Source organism: Lepidochelys kempii, chromosome 24 (genome assembly GCF_965140285.1).
Source record: "Lepidochelys kempii isolate rLepKem1 chromosome 24, rLepKem1.hap1, whole genome shotgun sequence".
In the NCBI taxonomy this organism is placed as follows: domain Eukaryota; kingdom Metazoa; phylum Chordata; order Testudines; family Cheloniidae; genus Lepidochelys; species Lepidochelys kempii.
Genome location: NC_136403.1, coordinates 17,050,811 through 17,069,980, shown reverse-complemented (window position 1 = coordinate 17,069,980; position 19,170 = coordinate 17,050,811). Strand labels below are relative to the sequence as shown.

At 53.7% G+C, this 19,170-nt stretch overlaps 2 protein-coding genes and 1 pseudogene across 2 annotated transcripts; 2 read left to right on the top strand and 1 right to left on the bottom strand.

Annotated features, from left to right (window-relative positions):
- Positions 1 to 3,394: 3,394 nt before the first annotated feature.
- On the bottom strand, positions 3,395 to 14,233 carry LOC140902960 (putative G-protein coupled receptor 33; annotated as a pseudogene).
- Positions 7,561 to 10,147, top strand: LOC140902860 (putative G-protein coupled receptor 33). Its single transcript, XM_073323432.1, has 2 exons — positions 7,561 to 7,771; positions 9,092 to 10,147. Exon 2 carries the CDS (start codon positions 9,098 to 9,100, stop codon positions 10,145 to 10,147), a length of 1,050 nt encoding a protein of 349 aa, XP_073179533.1. The 5' UTR covers positions 7,561 to 7,771; positions 9,092 to 9,097.
- Positions 14,234 to 16,894: 2,661 nt separating the features above from the next.
- On the top strand, positions 16,895 to 19,170 carry LOC140902818 (chemerin-like receptor 1). Its single transcript, XM_073323327.1, has 2 exons — positions 16,895 to 17,127; positions 18,228 to 19,170. The coding sequence occupies exons 1-2, from the start codon at positions 16,895 to 16,897 to the stop codon at positions 19,168 to 19,170; spliced, it is 1,176 nt and encodes a 391-aa protein (XP_073179428.1).

Below are 19,170 nucleotides of genomic sequence, written 5' to 3'. Positions count from 1 at the left end.
ATCTAACTTACCTGAAGCCCTCCACCCGGGGCTGGTGGCCCACACAGGCCTGGCTTACTCAGTTACCCCAGTGGTTCCAGGTGACAACTGGTACAGCACCCCAATAATATCTCCCTGACCTTTGGATAGATTCAGAGATTCTAAAGCCAGAAGGAGCATAGTGGTCCCCTAGTATGACTTCCTGAAGAACATCCCCGAATTAAAGTCCCTGGTTGAACTAGAGCAGATCTCTTAGAAAAACACCCAGTCCTGCCTTAAACATTGCTGGTGATGGAGAATCCACCAGGAAGGTCTTTTAAAATCTTTCTTCTCCTTTGGATTTGCTGGCCCCCAGCCTTGGCCAAGCTTTTGTATCTTGGCTTGAGCTGGCAGGTGGGATCTTCATACTTACTGTGACTTGTGACCCAATGTTTGTGGTACCCCAAACTGAAAATGCCAAGGTGAGGGTGGGCTGCAAAAAAGGAGTGCAGATTCTCCCAAAACTGGTGGTTAATACTGTAGTTAAATTCACCAACCAGCCACACACCGTGTTCCTGGTCCACAACACGGGTTATTGAGAAGTCAAAAAAAAAATCACACAGGTCCCTCTATTGCATTCCAGTCGCAGGCTCCCAATCAGCAAATAACTCCAGTACAGTGAGAAGTTACTTAAAACTCTATTCACTATACAAAATATTCTGGTCCTCAAAGGGCCAACCACATTCCCAGATCAATACTAGTTTGGATCTTACCCAAAATGCCATGCTGCCAGCCGATCCTTTTGTATCTAAAAACTAAAGGTTTTATTATTAACTAAAAGAAAAGAAAGAGAAGAGAGTTGTTAAAGGGTGAAAGCAATCAGATACGTACATATGATTTCTGAGTCCATAGATCAGGTTCCTCGCAGCACTGGCGAGTTTGCTGGCTTGTAAAGTTCTTCTGGAACACACCCAAAGCTTGTATGGGCCTGTCAGATCTTCGTTGAGAGCTGCAGTGTGCAGAGAAGTTGCTCCAGAGGTGAGAAGCCGGGTTGAAGACAAAATGGAGAAGATGCAGCTGCCTTTTATGTTTGCCACGTGGCTTGTACATCCTCTGTCCCAAACACAAGCTCCCACCATATGGACATGGAAAAGCACTTGGAGTCCACAGGCATCTCCCTACATGTCCTGCTGACTCATAGGCGTGTCCCCTGGCTTCTCCCAACGGGCTCATTGTACAGCTGATTGCCCTGGATGGGCCATCCAACAGGCTAGATAGTGCAGATGCCAGTGTGACTGGGGGTGTCACCCAGATACACAGCACAAGTTTGAGATGTCAATATACCACACATATTTATAACTCATGATACAAAGATGACACATACATGTCAATCAGCTTATCATATTTCGCAAATCAGAACTCTAAGGTGGTTGCGGCTGTTCCTCCTCTGTCTGGGAAGGAGGCCATGCCCCCTCACTGCAACACGGCTGGAAGGGCACAGTTCAGGGGGAATGGGCATAAGGGTCTCCGTCGGCGGTGTAGAGCAGTAATTAGTTAGGGGCCCAGGCCCTCTGATAGGGCAGGGCACCAAACAACTAGAGGGCTCTGGCCTGCAATCAGAGTAAAGAAGCAAGGCCCTCAGGCAGGGCAGGGCACCAAACAGTCAGGGGTCCAAACAGTTGGTGAACCGCTAATAAATGCAGGCCTTTTGGCCTAGGGTGGGGAGTCTGGTGAGGTGGTGAGGTGGCAGGGGTAGGGGGACCTGAGCCTACCCGAATCCACCGGGTCCCAGCCCAGGGCCCTAACAGTGATGGAGTGGTACACCAATAGGTCAGTGGGGAAATTCAGCCATAACTGGCCAGCTGTGAATGAGAAAACAGCCAAATTATATTCAGTTCTCCAGGCAACTTCCTACACTCCCGTTCAAGGGGAGGGGTGGAAATACCTGGGTCCCAGTGTCGTTGATCATCCCGCCAGGATAAAACAGCTAACGGCAGCCCCAGCAACTCCTCAGTGTCTCCAGCGACTGGCAGCTCTGGCTGTCCCTCCAGGTCTGAGGCGCTAGAGTGGTCACGGAGCTGGAGGGCCTGCCTTTTATACTTCTGGTTCCTGTCCCGCCCCTCTCCTTCCGGTGGGACGGGCACGGGTGTCCTGGTTCTGCCCACCAGGGGTCAGTTGTGACTGTCCCTCCGGCCATCTGGGAAGGACGCCACACTCTGTTTCTACAATAACTTGCCCAGTGAAACCTTACAGGGCATATCTCGTATGATTCACTGCAATTTCGTAATATTGGTATCCATAATATTATGAATGGTCACCCACATTCCATACCACATCACAGTCACTAGCTTGAGCGTTACCTCTTCACGACCCTGAAGTGCTCACGGGCAGGGGGTTTCTCTGGAGCCGCTCTTTGTCTTGCCGGCTTGTTTTCCTTACCAGCTGCTCTTAAATTAAGCCAGAGCCTCCCCCCCACTAAATATCCCAGTGATCGGGTCACATGGTGTTGGAAATTATTTCAGCGCTGCCACAAAAAAATTATAGAAACTACGTACTTCAAGCAACACCTGGGAATTATTATTAATTATTATTTTTTTATTTCAGCAGAGCTTGGAGCCCCAGTCCTCGCCCAGGACACCGCTGTGCTAGGCACTGGACAAACACAGAGCAAAAAGAGAGTCCATGTCACAGAAAGCCCAAAATGCATAGAGACCTGGGCTGGGACACAGGAGAGCTGGGTTTGTTCCCAGTTCTGCCACTGGAGAGACCGAAGGTTCTACTGGGTGACACTGGCCAAGTCACTGCCCCACTCTGTGCCTCAGTTTCCCCATTTGTAAAAACTGGAAGACTGCTACTGACCTCCTTGCTAAAGTTCTTTGAGATCTACTGATGACAAGCACTAGAGAAGACCTAGATATTGCTATTATACTACACAGACTCTTCTATAATATACTACACCTAATGGATTTTAAACCATTTGGAACTCTAGAACCAGGATGAAACTTTTAGCAAGCAATCTGGAAGCTGTTGGATTCTATGTGGTTTGAAAACATTCTAGAATCCAGTGATGTCCTGGATCCAGGTGGGAATCTAGAACCCATGGACTTTGAGTTTGAACACATTGAGAGGCTTAAAATAAATGAAATTCCAGAGCCAGCTTGTAATGCAGAATCCAAGAGAGTCAATTAAATTAGAACACAGTCAGAGACCTAAAACCAACAAGATTCTGGAGCTGGCTACTGATCTGGTGCCATTAGTGACCCACTGAGTTTGAAAAAAAATTGAGTGACCTAGAACGCATGGGAATCTAGAATCCAGGGACACTGTAGGGTTTATAAACTTTGACATAGCTGGAACACATCAGGTTTTAGAAACGTTGGGGATCTAGGAACAACTGGGATGGCAAGTTTATAACTCTTCCTAAGTTTGGCCACCTTCACACCATCTTCTGTTTTGTGTTCTCGACTTCTGACTCGTGTCTTCCACTAGACTCAGGGGCACTGCTGCTGAGATCATCAACAAAAGCCATCTTGACCAGAGTGAGAAGAGACGTCCTGAAGACCTACCAGAAATTCTCCCCTACTAAGAGGTAGAGGTTGGTGGAGAAGCAGGCATTGAAACAGGACATGAAGGTGTAAATGACCAAGAGGACGCCCGTCACCAATTCTGGCACCTCCTTCTTGTACAGCTTCAAGCCATGGTAGAGGTGGTGGGGCAGCTAGTCGAGGAAGAAGGAAACCACTGTGTGGAAGGTGATGAAGAGCAACACAGCAGAGGCCAGGTGTGGGGTCTTCATGGTCTCTGTGGTCTTGCAGGAATTTGCCACTGTGGTTGGTGGGAGTGCCATGATATCTTGTTCCACAGCACCCTGGGAAGAGACAGAAGAGGGGTTGGAAGGGACGACAGTGGAGGTGACATGGGAGAGTGGAAGAGGAGAAAGGAGAAATACCAGAGTGAGTTAGGAAGGTAACGTTGGAGGGGACACCTTGCTGGGCAACCTCTGGTCCTCCAGAATATCCCGACTGGATATTCCCAGAAACTGGGCTACAACCAGTGGTACTCACTGCTACAGGATAGAGCTGTGAGCAGTAGGGGAGGACAAGGACGATAGCAGATATGGGAGGAGTGGAGAAGAGGACACTCTAGGAGACCAAATATACAGCTATGCAGAGAATACCACGTAGCTGTGATCTGGATGACTGGCTGGCACAGGGGAGCAGGAAATGGGCCATGGGTCCTTTCCCCTCTCAGGTGGCCAGCTCTAATCTGGCCCCAGGGCAGGGGATCATGCCTGCTCAGTTGGGGGGGATTGGTGCTCTTGACTCTTAGCATGCAGGAGCTGGTGCCGGTGGAACTCACTGCTGCAAGGAAGAAAAAGCCACCCCTCCCCCACCCCATCTCTTGTGCTCATCTGCCAGTCACAGGAACTGAGGCTACACCCTGACTCATGAGAGGGTGCAGAGTCCTTCTCACCCTCATTGTAACACAGGAAGCCTCAATCCACCGAGCTGCTTCTCTGCCCCCCAGCCGGGCTGCCAGCCCTGCAGCAGGGACCTCGGGGATTTTGCCTCTGTCTGGGATTGCCTCCTTCACAGCCTTATTAGCATGGAGTCCTGTCTGCTCTGGAGAATGGCCTAATGGTTAGAGAATGTGGGAGGGGCTGGGAGCCAAGACTCCTGGGCTCTGGGGGGACGTGGGATCCTGTTGCTTAGACTCCCCAAGGGGGGAACACCTCATCTAATTAACATGAACCAAAACAGAAAAATTCACCCACGTCACGGACATCCCCTGCTACCTCTGTCTATTGTGTGCCCTGTGTTAACCCCAGGGCTATCGGTGGCAGGGACTTTTACAGGCTAACCCTTCTGATACCAGTGGCAGGGAGTTTTACAGGAGAACCCCACTGATACCCAGTGGCAGGGAGTCCCACTGGTTTCCCTTTACAATAGCAAATTTTGTGGCTCCCAGGTGGCCTTAGCAAGGAAATTCCCCTTTAGACCCAATGCTGGGCCCTCTTCCCATTGTTTTGACTCTCGTGGGCAGCAGGTGGTGGAAACACGGACCCAGCAGAGAGACAGATGACATGTGTTTGCCCAGCAAAGCGTCTACGTGTCTGTCCCCGCCTCAGCTTTGCCCTGTGCGTTGAGTTCACTCCCCTTAACTCTGTGTCTTCTACATGCTCCACCCCCACCTACTCTCTCACGTTGAAAAGCTGCAAACCATAAACGGAAATGGTCATTCGGACACTGTCTTAGCAGAGCAACCACCTAAGAAACTGCTTGAAAACTAGCCCCCACTCCCCTCCCAGAGACAGGGCTAGAATCCAGTGGGAGGTGTAGTCATGGCCCCAAGCCTCGCTGTGCTAGGCACTGTATAAAAACAAGAGAGAGCTTACTGTCTAAGGAGTCAGTATTTGCTAGAGACCAGGTCCAGGTCTCAGAAGGCCTTGGTACCATTCCTGGCTCTGCCACTGGCGGACTAAGTGACCTTAGCCAAGGCACTTCCATACTCCCTGCCTCAGTTTCCCCATTTGTAAAAACTGGGAGACTGCTACTGACCTCCTTGGCAAAGTTCTTTGAGATCTACTGAGGACAAGCACTAGAGAAGAGCTGGCTATTGCTCTTATAATACACAGACTCTTCTATAATATACCACACACAATGGATTTTATACCATTTGGAAATCTGGAACCCACATGAGATTTTTAAGTCAACAAAGAGTCTGGAACCTGTTGGAGTCTATATGGTTTTAAAACACTCTAGAATCCACTGGAGTCCTAGCACCAGTCAGGAATCTAGAACCCATGGACCCTATTAAGTATGAAGTCTTTGAAAAACTTAAAACAAAGATTCCAGAGCCCGCCAGTGATGCAGAAGCCATGAGAATCAGTTAGGTTAGAATACATCAAGAAACAAAAACAAACAAGATTCTGGAGTCCGCTAGTGATTTGGAACCCTTGACAGCCATTGACTTTGAAAAAATTGAGAGAACACATGGGATTCTGCCGATAACGAGGACTCTGGAATCGGTTTATAAACATTGAGATACCTGGAACCCACAGGGTTTCAGAAGCATCAGGGATGAAGAAACAAGTGGGATGACAAGTTTCCAATGCTCTCTAACTCCAGGCACCTTCAGGCACTCATGACCGACAACGGCACCGCATTCTTCTGGAGCAGCAGGCCGTGGCAGAGGTGGTCGGGCAGCCAGCAGATGAAGAATGACACCACCGCAGTCACCATGACTTTGAAAGGCTTCCCGCTCCTCACCGTCCCCTTCTTCTTAATCTCCAGCCCCTTCCGGCCCTGGCATCCCACACTGGTGAGGAGGGGCAGCAGGGCGTCCAGCAGAAACTGCACCCTGAACAGCAGCAGATGGAGAGGTCTCCTCCAGGCCTGCGTCTCGGCTCCGTCCCCTTCTCCAGAGAAGGTGTAACTATTCTTGCAGACGACTCCAGGAGTTAGGGAGCGCTGAGGGCGAAGGAGACCAGCTACATGCCCGCGACCAGCTTCCTGATCTGGGTCACAGTGCGGGGATGGCAGCACCAGACAGGGAGCAGGGGAGAGTCCAGTGGTCCAGGCTGGTGAGGGTGAGGAGGAAGATGGCAGAGAACATGCCCAGGGAGAGGCAGGCGTTGAGCTCGTGCATGGCCGTGCCCAAGACCCAGTGGAAACCCAGGCAGAGGGGCCGTGAGACCTTAAGGAAGAGCAGGAAAAACACAAAGGGGATTGGAGGCAGCAGAGGGGAGGGAGAGAGAGAGACAGACGTGTGCAGCCCGTGCCCGAGCAGCGAGGAACACGCCATTTCATTCTCCTCCCTGCACAAACCAATGAGGCTGCAGCCACACACAGGACCCACTAGACCCCACTCCCAAGAGAATTCAACCTGGGTCTTGTGTACCATGCCATTGGGGGCTGTTTTCCCAGTAGAGTTGGGTTCTCATCCAGGGTTTCAGGGCCCAGCTCCGAGGATGGGGCCTGTGTATTGAACACTCTGGGGAGGGCTGGGTGTGACTGAGATTTTATCTAGAATAGGAAGGGGCCGCATTTCACAGGAGTTGTATCACGCAGGGACGTACCCACAACATGTAGATAACACAGGACCCCTCACAACTATTGACCTGCTCTAACCACTAGACCCCCCCCCCCCGAGAGCTGGGGACAGAATCCAGGGTCCTTACTTCCAGCTGCCCCCTGCACTAGCCCATGAGATCCCACTCATCTCCCAGAAGCGGGGACAGAACCCAGGAGTCCTGGCTCCCAGCCCCCTTGCTCTCATCCACAAGACCCCCCCACTCCTTGGCTGGGAGTTGCATCATTTGTGACTCAGATTTTATTGTGAGCTAACGGGGCTGGGTGGTTATCTCTGGGTCATGGTGCAGCCCCCTCTCAGGAAAGGACTTCTGCAAAATACAGCCCCTTCCTCTTCACGGGGGCACACCTCAGTAGATGAGCTACTGGCCAAGCATCTAGTGCATTAGAGTCGGGGGGCTGGGATCCAGGACTCCTGGGTTCTAGGCCAGGCTCTGGGAGGGAGAGGGGCTAATTTTAAAGCAGTGGCTGTTGCTTAGGTGGTTTATTTGCTAAGACAATATCCGATGATCATTTCCGTTCATGGTTTGCAGCTTGTGGATCTCAAATAGCAGGTGAGGGGTGGAGCATGTAGAAGACACAGAGTTAAGGGGAGTGAACTCAATACACAGGGGAGGTCTCTGGGGTGCAGGGGACAGACACACGGACGCTTTGCTGGCCAAACACACAGCATCTGAGGCTCTCTCTGCGCTGGGTCTGTGTTTCCACCACTCGCTCCCCAGGTGAGTCAAGACAATGGGCAGAGGGCTCTGTGTTGGGTCTAAAGGGGAATTTCCTTGCTAAGGCCCCCAAGAAGCCACAAAATTTGCTCTTGTAAAGGCAAACTAGTGGGACTCCCTGCCACTGGGTATCAGTGGGGTTAGCCTATGAAACTCACTGCCACTGAGTGAGAGTGAGGTTAGCCTGGGAGACTCCTTGCCACTGGGTATCAGTGGGGTCCACATGGGGCACTCAATAGACAGAGGTAGTAGGCGAGGTCTGTGACATGGGGGAACATTTCCCACTTCTTTCAGGTGAGTCAGACGAGTTGCTCCCCGTTTACACAGGGCAGTCTCAGCAAGTCACAGTACGAAATGTTAGTTTGTACGGACCACGCGGGTTCTTTTTATGGAGCTTGTGGTAAAATGAGGCAAATACCTAGGTGAGTTGATGTACCCCCGACAGATCCCTGCGTACACCCACCCCCGGCTGAGAGCCTCTGCTCTAAGCCACAAGACCCCCCTTTCCTCCCACAACCCAGGAGTTCTGACCCCCACCCCACTCCCAGAGCTGGGCGTGGAACCCAGGAGTCCTGGCTCCCAGCCTGCCCTTCTCTAAGCATTAGGCCAGGCTGCAGAGCACAGCGGGCACCGTGCTAACAAGGCCGTAAGGGACGCAGTCCCTGCCAGAGGCAATAGCCCAGAGGACCCGGCTGCAGGGCTGGCAGCCCGGCTGGGGGACAGAGCAGCAGCTCGGTGGCTTGAGGCTTCCTGTGTTACAATGAGAGTAAGAAGGACCCTGCGCTCTCTCTCGAGACAGGGTGAAGCAGCAATTCCCGTGGCAGACAGATAAGTACGAGAGACGGGGTAGGGGGCGGGTGGCTTTTTCCACCTTGTAGCAGTGAGTGCCAGCGGCACCAGCAAAACAGGACCGACCCCCACCTCCCTGAGCCACCCAGTCACTGCCCTGGAGCCAGATCGGAACCAGCCGCTCCTGGTGGGGAAGGCCCCATCTCCATTCCCCACCCCTCTGAGCCAGCCCGTTCTCCAGATCAGCATAGGTGTGTATCTGACCTGCTAAACTGTCTCTGTCCCCACTCCTCCCACATCTACTATCCCTTTTTCCCTCGGCCCATAGTTCTACCCTGTAGCAAGGAGTTTAACCAACTATAGCCATGTTGCTGAGAATATCTAGCCTGGATATTCTAGAGGAACAGAGGACACCCAGAGAGATCCTCTCCAATGGTGCCTTCCTAAACCCCTCATTTCTCCCTTCCTCTTCTTCCCCTCCCCCTTTTCCTCTCCTCTGTCATCCCTTCTAACCCATCTTCTCTCTCTCCCCAGGGCACCATGGACCAAGGCAACATGACTCTCCCACCAACCACAGGGGCGAATTCCAGCCAGACCCCAGCAGCTGTGAGCGCCACTCACCTGGCTGCGGCCGTGTTGCTCTTCACCACCTTCCTGGTGGGTGTGGTGGGGAACGGGCTGTACCTGTGGGTGCTGGGGCTGAAGATGAGGATGACAGTGACCACGCTCTGGTTCCTCCACCTGGTCTCTTGCTACCTTCTCTTCACCCTGCTGATCCCTTTCTTCATTGTCTACGTTCTCCTGGGTTTCCACTGGGTCTTCGGCACGGTTATGTGCAAATTCCTCAACACCTGCATCTCTCTGGGCATGTTCACCTCTGTCTTCCTTCTCACCCTCATCAGCCTGGACCGCTACACCCTCTCTCACCACCCCATCTGGTGCCGGCATCACCGCAATGTGCCCCGAGCTCGGAAGCTGGCTGTGGGTGTGTGGCTGGCCTCCTTCAGTCTCAGCGCTCCCTATCTGGCTTTCCGGGAGACCCAGGTGTTGGACGGGGGCAGGATCATCTGCATTAACAATTACGCCCTCTCCAGAGACTGGAATGGAGCCGAGCCACAGGAGCTGGGGAGACGGGTCCACCTGGCCATCTTCATGGTCCGGTTCCTGCTAGGCTTCCTTCTGCCCTTCTGCACCATCGTGGGATGCTATAGCCGGGTGGGGCTGAAGATGAAGGAGAAGAAGCTGGTGTGGGCTGGGAAGCCCTTCAAAGTCATGGTGGCCGCAGTGGTTTCCTTCTTTCTCGGGTGGCTGCCCTACCACCTCTACCAGAGCTTGAATCTCTACAAGAAGGAGGTGCCAGAGTCAGTGACAGGCACCCTCTTGGTCATTTACACCTTCACGTCCTGCTTCAATGCCTGCTTCACCCCCATCCTCTACCTCTTTGTGGGGGAGAAGTTCTGGCAGGTCTTCAGGATGTCTCTTCTCACTCTGGTCAAAGCGGCTTTTGTTGACGATCTCGGCAGCAGTGCCCCCAAGTATAGCGGAAGACAAGGGTCTGAAATTGAGAACACAAAACAGGAGATGGCCTGAAGATGCCCAGGTTTAGGGAGAGTTGAACATTTGGTATGCCATTTCTTTCTAGATTCCTCATGGTTCTAAAACCTGATGGGTCCTGTTTATAAACCCTGCAGTGTCCCTGAATTCTAGATTCCCTGCTCTCTCCAGAATCCCATACGTTCTAGGTCTCTCAATTTTTTTGTACTCAATGGGCTGTCAATGGCACCAAACCAGTAGTCAGCTCCAGAATCTTGTCTGGTTTTGATCTCTCAATGTGTTCTCACCTGAGTGACTCTCACCTGACTGATTCTGCATCACTAGCAGGCTCTGGAATCTCATTTATTGTAAGCCTCTCGGTGGGTTGGTACTCAAAGTCCATGGGTTCTAGATTCCTGACTGGGCCTGGGACATCACTGGATTCTGGAGTCTTTGCAAACCACATAGAATCCAACAGGTTCCAGATTGCTTGCTAAAAGTTTCATCATGGTCCTAGATTTCCAAATGGTTTAAAATCCATTCAATGTAGTACATTATAGAAGAGTCCGTGTATTATAATAGAGGTATCTAGCTCTTCTCTAGTGCTTGTCATCAGTAGATCTCAAAGAACTTTACCAAGGAGGTCAGTAGCAGTCTTCCAGTTTTTTACAAATGGAGAAACTGAGGCACGGTGTGGGGCACTGACTTGGCCACGGTCACCCAGTAGAACCTTCAGTCTGGCCAGTGGCCGAACCGGGAACAACCCAGGTCTCCTGCGTCCGAGCCCAGGTCTCTATCCATTGCATTTCCTTAGACTGTGGCTCTCTGGGACACCACCTGTCTTTTTGTTCTGTATTTGTACAGCACCTAGCACAGTGGGGCCTTGGGCCAGGACTGGGGTTCCGAGAACTACCTGAAATAAAATATAATAAGGAATAACCTTTCCCAGGCTTTCCTTGAACTACATAGATTCTGTAAGACTTGTGTGGCGCCTCTGAAATACTTTATAACCACTGTGTGACCCAATCACTGGGATATTTAGTGTGTGGAGGCTCTGGATTAGTTTAAGAGTGGCCAGTAAGGAAAACAAGTTGGCACAACAAAGAGCGACTCCAGAGAAACCACCTGCCCATAAACACTTCAGGGTGGTGAAGAGGTAATGTCCAAGTAACCAAGAAGATCCCACCTGCCAGCTCTAGCCAAGTTAGAAAACCTTGGCAAAGGCTCAGGGCTAGCAGATGAAAAGGACAATAAAGACTTCAGAAGACCCCTCCTGGTGGATTCTCCATCTCCAGCAATTTTTAAGGCAGGATTGGGTGCTTTTCAAAGAGGTCTGGCTCTAGTTCAATCAGGGACTAATTCAGGGATGTTCTGCAGGAAGTCAGAGTAGGGGACCACCATGCTCCATCTGGCCTTGGAATCTCTGATTCTAGCCAGAGGTGAGGCAGATGCTGTTGGGGTGCTCCACCAGTTGTCACCTAGAGCCCACGGGGTTGTCTGAGGAAGCCAGGCCTGCATAGGCCACCAGCCCGGAGTGGAGGCTGTAGGGAAGTTAGACGTGCATTTTACTGTTCAGATGAAACAAGACTGACAACCATGACAGATACCACCTTTCGCTGATTCAATATTCAATAGGATCTCATGGATTCTAGGAGTCCTGGCCGATAGTTAACCTTTTGGGTCCCAGCTCTGTCAGTGTTTTGAATGTGATCTGGTCTGATGTGGGCTAGATTTAGACATCACGTTTTCCAGGCCCCTGTATGTTTCGAAAGCAAAGATCCTATGAGTTCTAGATATTTGGCTGGTTCTTGAACCTTTGGTTTCTAGGTTTGCCAAGATTTTAAAACCCAAATAGCTCCTATGTAGTCTAGAACATCCTAGTTTCCAAGCTCATATATGACATCCTAGACCAAAGAGGAGCAGTTTGGGTTTTAAAAAACTTGGCAGACCTAGATCTCAAGAGGTTCAAGAACCACTCAAATGTCTAGAACTCATGGGGTATGATTGGATTTTTATATATATAATGTGTGTGTGTGTGTGTGTGTGTGTGTAAGTAAATACACACTCAGTAGTGTCACATGAGTTCTAGATATTTGGTGAGTTCTTAAACTTCTTCAGTTCTAGGTGTGACAATGTCTTGAAATGCAATCGGATGTGACATGGTCTAGTATTCAAGGGCTCCAAGCACCTATATGTTTGAAAACACAATAGGATGCCGTGAATTCTAGATATGTGGCTAGTTCTCGAACCTCCTGGGTTCCAAGTCACCGCGTTTTTTTAAAAAATTATGGAACCTAGAGCCTTTTACAAACAAGACCCCTCAGGGCGGCGTCTCTGGAATTGAGAACATTCTCCGCTTTGCAGGTGAAGTCCATGGAAGCACATACTGACCTGAGACACCTTGCAACAGGCCTGATGTTCACAAAGGGTTCAGCTCCTTCTGGAAGATCAGGCCTCTTTAATGGTGTTCATCTGGGAAAACCTCCAAAAATAGAAGCATAACAAATAATCACCAGTTATTTTGAAATATTAAGCCTGTAAGGCAGTAGGGCATGGAGTGAACAGGCCAGATCCTCGGACAGTGTAAATCAGTGTCGCTCTGTTGACTTCACGTCAGAGTTCTCGGGTTCTTCTCCTGCCTCTGGGAGGGGAGCAGGGTCTAGCAGGGTAGAGTGCGGGGACTAGGAGCAAGGACTCCTTGGTTCAATCCCCAGCTCTGGGAGGGCAGTGATCTCTAAGTTAGAGCAAACTTAGTAACATCAAAACATTTAGTGAACTAGTATCAAGTTTGCCAAATTGTTTCGCTCAACCACCAAAAATCTGAAACATGTTTCAATATGAAACATTTTGATTTTCTTTTTCGAAATGGCTTTGTCTTGAAATGTGCTTCAATTTTATTTTATTTTTATTTAAAATGTGTAAAATCCAAGCTCACAAAAAACCCCATTTTTTTCTGACTGAAAGAAACCCTCTCCCACCCCCGCCTTTTCATTTGCCAAAAAAATCATTTGGGATCATCTCCAAATAAGTGCCCCCCCCTAAAATTTCCAGAATAACCAGAGACCCAAAGAATTGGTTATTATCACAGGACTTACATGCCATCTGTGGTCCCAATTCAGCCCCATTGTGGCTGAAAACACCAGGTCAAAGCTGATAATAGGGAGGAGAACTCAAACATCTCCATGTTGAGATCGAAATAGCAGTGGCCGTGTCTCTAGGCCCCCACGTGTCAGCTCAGCGTGGGTGTTACTCACCCTCAATTTCCGGAAGCCGTAACTCGCAGAGGTGTGAACTGCTATTAAACACAGGTGTGACCAGCTTGAGGAGCGGACTCACTTTTGCAGTACGGCTGCACCAGCCTTGCTCCTGTTGCATAGCTGAGCTCAGGGTCTGTCTGGGCTTGTTGTTTCCTGAAATTTGGCCTCTTTGCTTTCACCGAGAACATTATAACCATCTGAACATGTTCAATCAGGATGTGCAGGGGAGTAGGAGGGGGCCTGTATCGCAGGAACCCCTCTACCAAAGGACCCCAAATTTGCATCACTCCCACCTCCGTTGCTAAGTGCTGGTTTTCAAGGCAGTTGCCCGCCGCATGGGGGGCATCAGTGCAATTTGTGAGTATTAACAGCAGCTCATCTTCAGGGGGCTGCATCTCCTGATGCCCCCAATCAAAAAACCGCCCTTTACCCCCGCAGACTCCAGCAGAGCCCCTGTGGCTTGGTGCCACTTTCCAAGTCAATGCGAGGCTGCAACCGGTTTTCAGAGCGGTGTGAAGAATTTAAGAACGGCTCCTTTTCATGCGGCTTTAGCTGAGGGCCCCGGACCACGACCCTCTGAACCTGCCCCACTCACTCCGCCCCGGGCCTTGCTCAGAGACGGCCAATTTCAAGCCAAGCCGAGCGGGCGGGTGGATTTCAGAGCACTTGGGCTCGCCGGGTCTGACAGGAAGAGGTTTCTCTGCAGGCCCGGCGGCAGGAGTGCCCTTAGCAGATCTGCTGTGGGAGGACTCGGGCTCCCAGGCCTTGGGCAGTTCTGAGCTCAGCGTCTGCAGCACCTGGTTGCAAGCGGCCCCCTGAATCCAACATCCCTTTGCTCACTGCACACTCACGTCCAACCCCGGGCCACCAGCCCGGCCGCACTCATGCCAGACACCACAGCCGCGTCTCTGGGGCGCGGGCCTCTTTGAGAGCCCCGTCGAAGCTCTAGTCCCTTTGGACAGGCGGCTCCCTCTGAGGGGCGACGGGTGGTGTTGATATTTGCCCAGGGGGTACCACTGGACCCCACATTTCTGTGCATCTGCAGGACTCCCTGCCACAGAGTATTAATGGGGTTAACCCGTGGGACTCAATGCAGAGGGATATAATTATGCGCGGTCTCTGACAGACGGTGAATTTCTCTGTCTTGTTTCAAGTCAATCAGATGTGAAATTCCCACTTTATGATGCTTGAACTCCCTCCCTCCCAGAACTGGGGTTAGAACCCAGGAGTCTTGACTTCCCATCCCCCTGCTTTAACCCACTACAGCCCACTCTCCTCCCAGAGCAAGAGTCAGAACCCAGGAGTCCTGACTTCCTATTTTCCTGCGCTAATCCACCACACCCCTCCAAGAGCTGGGGATAGAACCCAGGAGTCCTGGCTAGCCCCCACACCCTGCTCTAACCATTAGGCCAGTCTGCAGAGCACAGAGGACTCCACGCTAACAAGTCGCGGGAGGCGCAGTCCCAGACAGAGCCAATACCCCGAGGACCCTAGTGCAGGGCTGTCAGCACGGCCATGGGGGCAGAGAAGCGGCTCCGTGGCTTGAGGCTTCCTGTGTTACAATGAGGTGAGAAGGACCCTGCACGCTCTCTCGAGTCAGGGTGTAGCAGCAGTTCCTGCGACAGGCAGCTGAGTACCTCCGGCAGTGGGAGGAAGGTGAGTTACTCTGTCCTGTAGCAGGGAGTTCCACTGGGTTTTCTGTGCACTTGGAGTCAACACAGCACCATTCCGAGCCCCCTCCCGCCGAGCCAGGCAGTCCCCTGCCCTAGGGCCAGACCAGAGCCGGCGCCCCCGAGAGTGGAAAGGACCCGTGTCCTATTCCCTGCTCCACAGTCTTGTGTGTTCTGGGCCAGGACCCTGGGTTCTATTTCTGATTCGGGAAGGGGAGGGGAGAGGAGGCGAGGCCAGGGGGCTAGAGGGGGAGGGCGGAACTCCTGGGTTCTGTCCCCTCTCTGTGACTCAGTTTCCTCATCTAACGATGATATTTGTATTTGTATTTGCGTGTGTGACCTTGCTGTCCCTGGCTTGGGGGGGTGAGCCCTGCTCTGTGTGTCCCTGCTGAGCCTTGCTGTGATACCTGTGTGTGCTTTCACACACTGATTGGGAGTGCCCACGGGGGGGAGGCCTGGCACCAGAGGTGACCCCGACCTACCCCTGCACGCTGCCTGGGGGGGCTGAAAAGCTGAAAAGTTCCATAAGCTGGAGTTAGAAAGGCTGGGGAGGAGAGGCTGTGACACACACACTGCGGGGCTGACCCCCTCCAGCAGGGGGCGGCAGACACACACACACACACACACAGTCTCTCTCCCTCCCTCCAGCCACACACGCCCGGCCCGGCTCCCTGCGCAGCAGACCCGGACCCGGACCCGCCCGGCGGCCGCCAGGTGAGTCGCGCCCCGCTCCCTGCCCAGGGGCCGGGCAGCCTGGCCCCCATCCCCGCGGCCTCTGGGCTCCCACCAGACGGGGTGAACCCCCCGCCCCTCCGGCTGGTGGAACAATCTGTATGGGAGGAGCTGGGAGCCCTTGACCCAAACTGCAAACTCGGTATATAATGGAAACCGCTTCAAGCCAGAGGGTGCCGCAGCCCCCCCCCAGTACCCCTAGTTCCAGCACCTATGCCCCCACCCCCCGGGAAACCAGCGCTACCCGACTCAGACAGCTGGGGAAACTGAGGCACGGGAAAAGCAAGAGTCCTGGCTCCCAGCCCGTCCTTTGTTCTAACCTCTAGACCCCACTCTCCTCTAAGGGCCAGGAGTAGAACCCAGGAGTCCTGGCTCCCAGCCCCTCCCACTTCAACCCACTAGACCCCACTCCCCTCCCATGGCCAGGGATAGAACCCAGGAGTCCTGGCTCCCAGCCCACCCCCCTCGCCAACTCTAACCCCTGGAGAATCGTTCCTCCTCAGGTGAGTGATTTTGCTTTTGCTGTGGGGAATTGGGGTGGGGGGAGGAGGGAGCTGGGATTTAATGGGTTAGAGCAGGGGGGCTGGAAGCCAGGACTCCTGGGTTCCTTCCACCCCCGGCTCTGGGAGGGGAGTGGTATCTAGTGGTTAGATGTGGGGGCTGGGAGGCAGGGCTCCTGGGAGACAAGTAGGGTCTAGTGGGTAGAGGGTGGGGGGAGAGTAGTCTGGACTCCTGGGTTCTATTCACAGCCAGGGCTGGGCTCTTCCCCCCCTTCTCTGTAGCCGAGACCTTGAGGATGGATGCCGTTGCTCTGGCTACAGCTGTACAGTGTGTCTGGGAACATTGCGGGGGGGGGGGGGACAGGTGAACGGGTCCTGCCAGGGGGCGGTGGCAACTGGCAGGGGAGGGAAGGTACGTTCTGTTCCTGGCCGGGAGGAGGGGGGTCTAGGGCTGGGAGGAGGGGGCTTGGAGCCAGGACACCTGGGTTCTAGTCCCAGCTGTGGGAGCGGAGTGGGGTCTAGTGGTTGTGGTGGGGGGGAGGCAGGAGCCAGGACTCCTGGGTTCCCTCCACTGTTCTGGGCAGGGAGCGGGATCTAGTGGTTGGGGGGGGGGGCCTGGGGGACAGTATTTATAGAGAGGTGTAAATGCAAGAGCCGAGGAAGGAGCGACAGGCACTCCTCCAGCGAATCAGTCGCAGAAGCAAGAAGAGAACCCAGGAGTCCTGGCTCCCAGGGCCCCCCTGCTCTGACCCACTGGCAGGGCTGCCAACCGTCCTTTATTACAAGGAGCGTCCCTTGGTTTTCCATCTCCCTGCAAGAAGCTCGGGACTCGCTGAGTTCTGCAAAAAGCAGCAAGAAAACCCCCCTGGCGAATGTAGGTGAGTCCTGCTGAGGGTTGTTATTAATGATAATCATAACAACAATATCGGGGGCGGGGAGGGTCGCTAAGTAAATAGTCCCTTGTTTTTGAAATATGATGTTGGCAACCTTAAACCCACCCAGAAATAGGGATAGAACCCAGGAATCCTGGCTCCCAACCCCCCTCGTTCTGACCACTAGACCCTACTCCCCTCCCAGAGCTGGGGATAGAAACCAGGAGTCCTGCCTCCCAGCCCCCCACCCTCTAACCAATAGACCCCACTCCCCTCCCAGACCCAAGGAGAGAATCCAGCAGTCCTACTTCTGGCTCCCGCCCTCCCCCGCACTCTGCTCTAACCACTAGACCCCACTCCCCTCCCAGAGCTGGGGATAGAACCCAGGAGTCCTGACTCCAATTCTCCCATCCCACTTCCTCCCCCCCAAATCCCCTCCCCTCTCCTCACTCTGCCCCCAGCTCCAGCTGGCACAGGGGTCTGGGCCCCAGCAGCCGTGCTCAAGCCCTAACCACCCCCCACGGGGGTAGGGGACCTGGGAGCTGGCTCCTCGCCCAGTGCCGAGCGACGCCGGCCCTCCCGGGCCCCCCGCCGGCACAGCACCCAGCTGAGCTCTCACCCCCACGGGGCTGGGAAATTGACGCATTAGGATGGAAGCGTTGGGCCCAGCTGGGTGTTTGGGAACAAAGCAGGGAGGGGGGCCTGCGGTCAATGCAACTGTGCCTATTAGCATCACTAAGTGAGCAGGGCTCAGAGCGAGGGACGGGGGTGGGGGGAGCCGTCACACACACACTCATTCCTTCCAGCAGAGACACACAGGCGTGTACACACACACTGTCCACAACCATTAGTTTAGTTAGCACATGGGTAACGGTGGGGGTGGAGGTCCGGATCATCCCAGCATTCAGCTGAGTCTGGGATCTCAGTGGTGGCCCAGTTAATGAGTCCTGGCTCCCAGCCCCTGCCTGCTCTAACCTACCAGACCCCACTCCCTTCCCAGAGTCAGGGATAGAACCCAGGAGTCCTGGCTCCCAGCCCCACGTCCGACGCCATGGGAGAGAACCCAAGCGTAGGGCCTTTCACAACCTACCCTGTCTCTTCGGCAGGGCGATGCTGCCCGTCAACGCCACATCCGGGGAGGCCCCACTGCGCCAGGCCATGAAGGTCACCACGGCCGTGGCCTTCGGCTTCATCTTCTTGGCGGGGGCGGCCGGGAACGGGGCGGTGCTGTGGGTCACGGGCTGGAAGCTGCGCTGGACCCCCAACACCGTGTGGTTCTTCAACCTGGCTGTGGCCGACGTGGCCTCCACCTCTCTGATCCTGGTCACCGTCCTGTACCTGGCCCTGGATCTGGACTGGCCCTTCGGCTCCGTGGCCTGCAAACTGGCCAACTGCCTCTTCGGCTTGAGCCTCTGCAGCGGGGTCCTGCTGCTCAGTGCCATCAGCGTGGACCGGTGCGTGGTGGTGGTGGCCCCGGTCTGGTGCCGCAATCACCGCACACCACGGCTCAGCTGGGTGGCCTGTGCTGCCATCTGGGCCCTGTCGCTGGCCACCTTCGTGCCCAGCTCCTTCCTCTTCTCCGAGCTCTCCTTCGAGAGGAACCGGAGCTCCTGCAGCAACCTGGACGTCTTCCAAGACTGGAGGCGCCAAGAGGCCGAGATCTTGACCGTGTTCATCTTCCTCTCCCAGTTCCTCCTGCCCTTGGTGGTCATCTCCGTGTCCTACTCTGTCCTGGTGGTGGCCATGAGGCGGAAGAGGCTGGCCAAGTCCAGCAAGCCCCTCTTGGTGGTCACCAGAGTCATCTTCTGCTTCTTCCTCTGCTGGTTGCCCTACCATGCCTTGGCCTTGGCCAGGATCTCCACGGCCCACGTGCCCAGCGCCGTGCGCCTGGTGGCCATCCCTCTCTCCAAGTGCCTGGCCATGTTCAACAGCTGCATCAACCCCCTGCTGTACGTCTTTGCCGGGAGAGAGTTCCAGGACGCCGTGCGGAGGCCCCTGGTGCAGGCCTTCAAGGCAGCCTTCGAGGAGGCACCACCAACCCATGTGTGA

Coding starts and splice junctions, on each gene's coding strand:
- LOC140902818 (XM_073323327.1), top strand. CDS start 16,895: ATGCAAGAGCCGAGGAAGGAGCGACAGGCACTCCTCCAGCGAATCAGT. Junction 17,128..18,227: donor AACCCCCCTGGCGAATGTAG/GTGAGTCCTGCT, acceptor TCTCTTCGGCAG/GGCGATGCTGCCCGTCAACG.
- LOC140902860 (XM_073323432.1), top strand. CDS start 9,098: ATGGACCAAGGCAACATGACTCTCCCACCAACCACAGGGGCGAATTCC.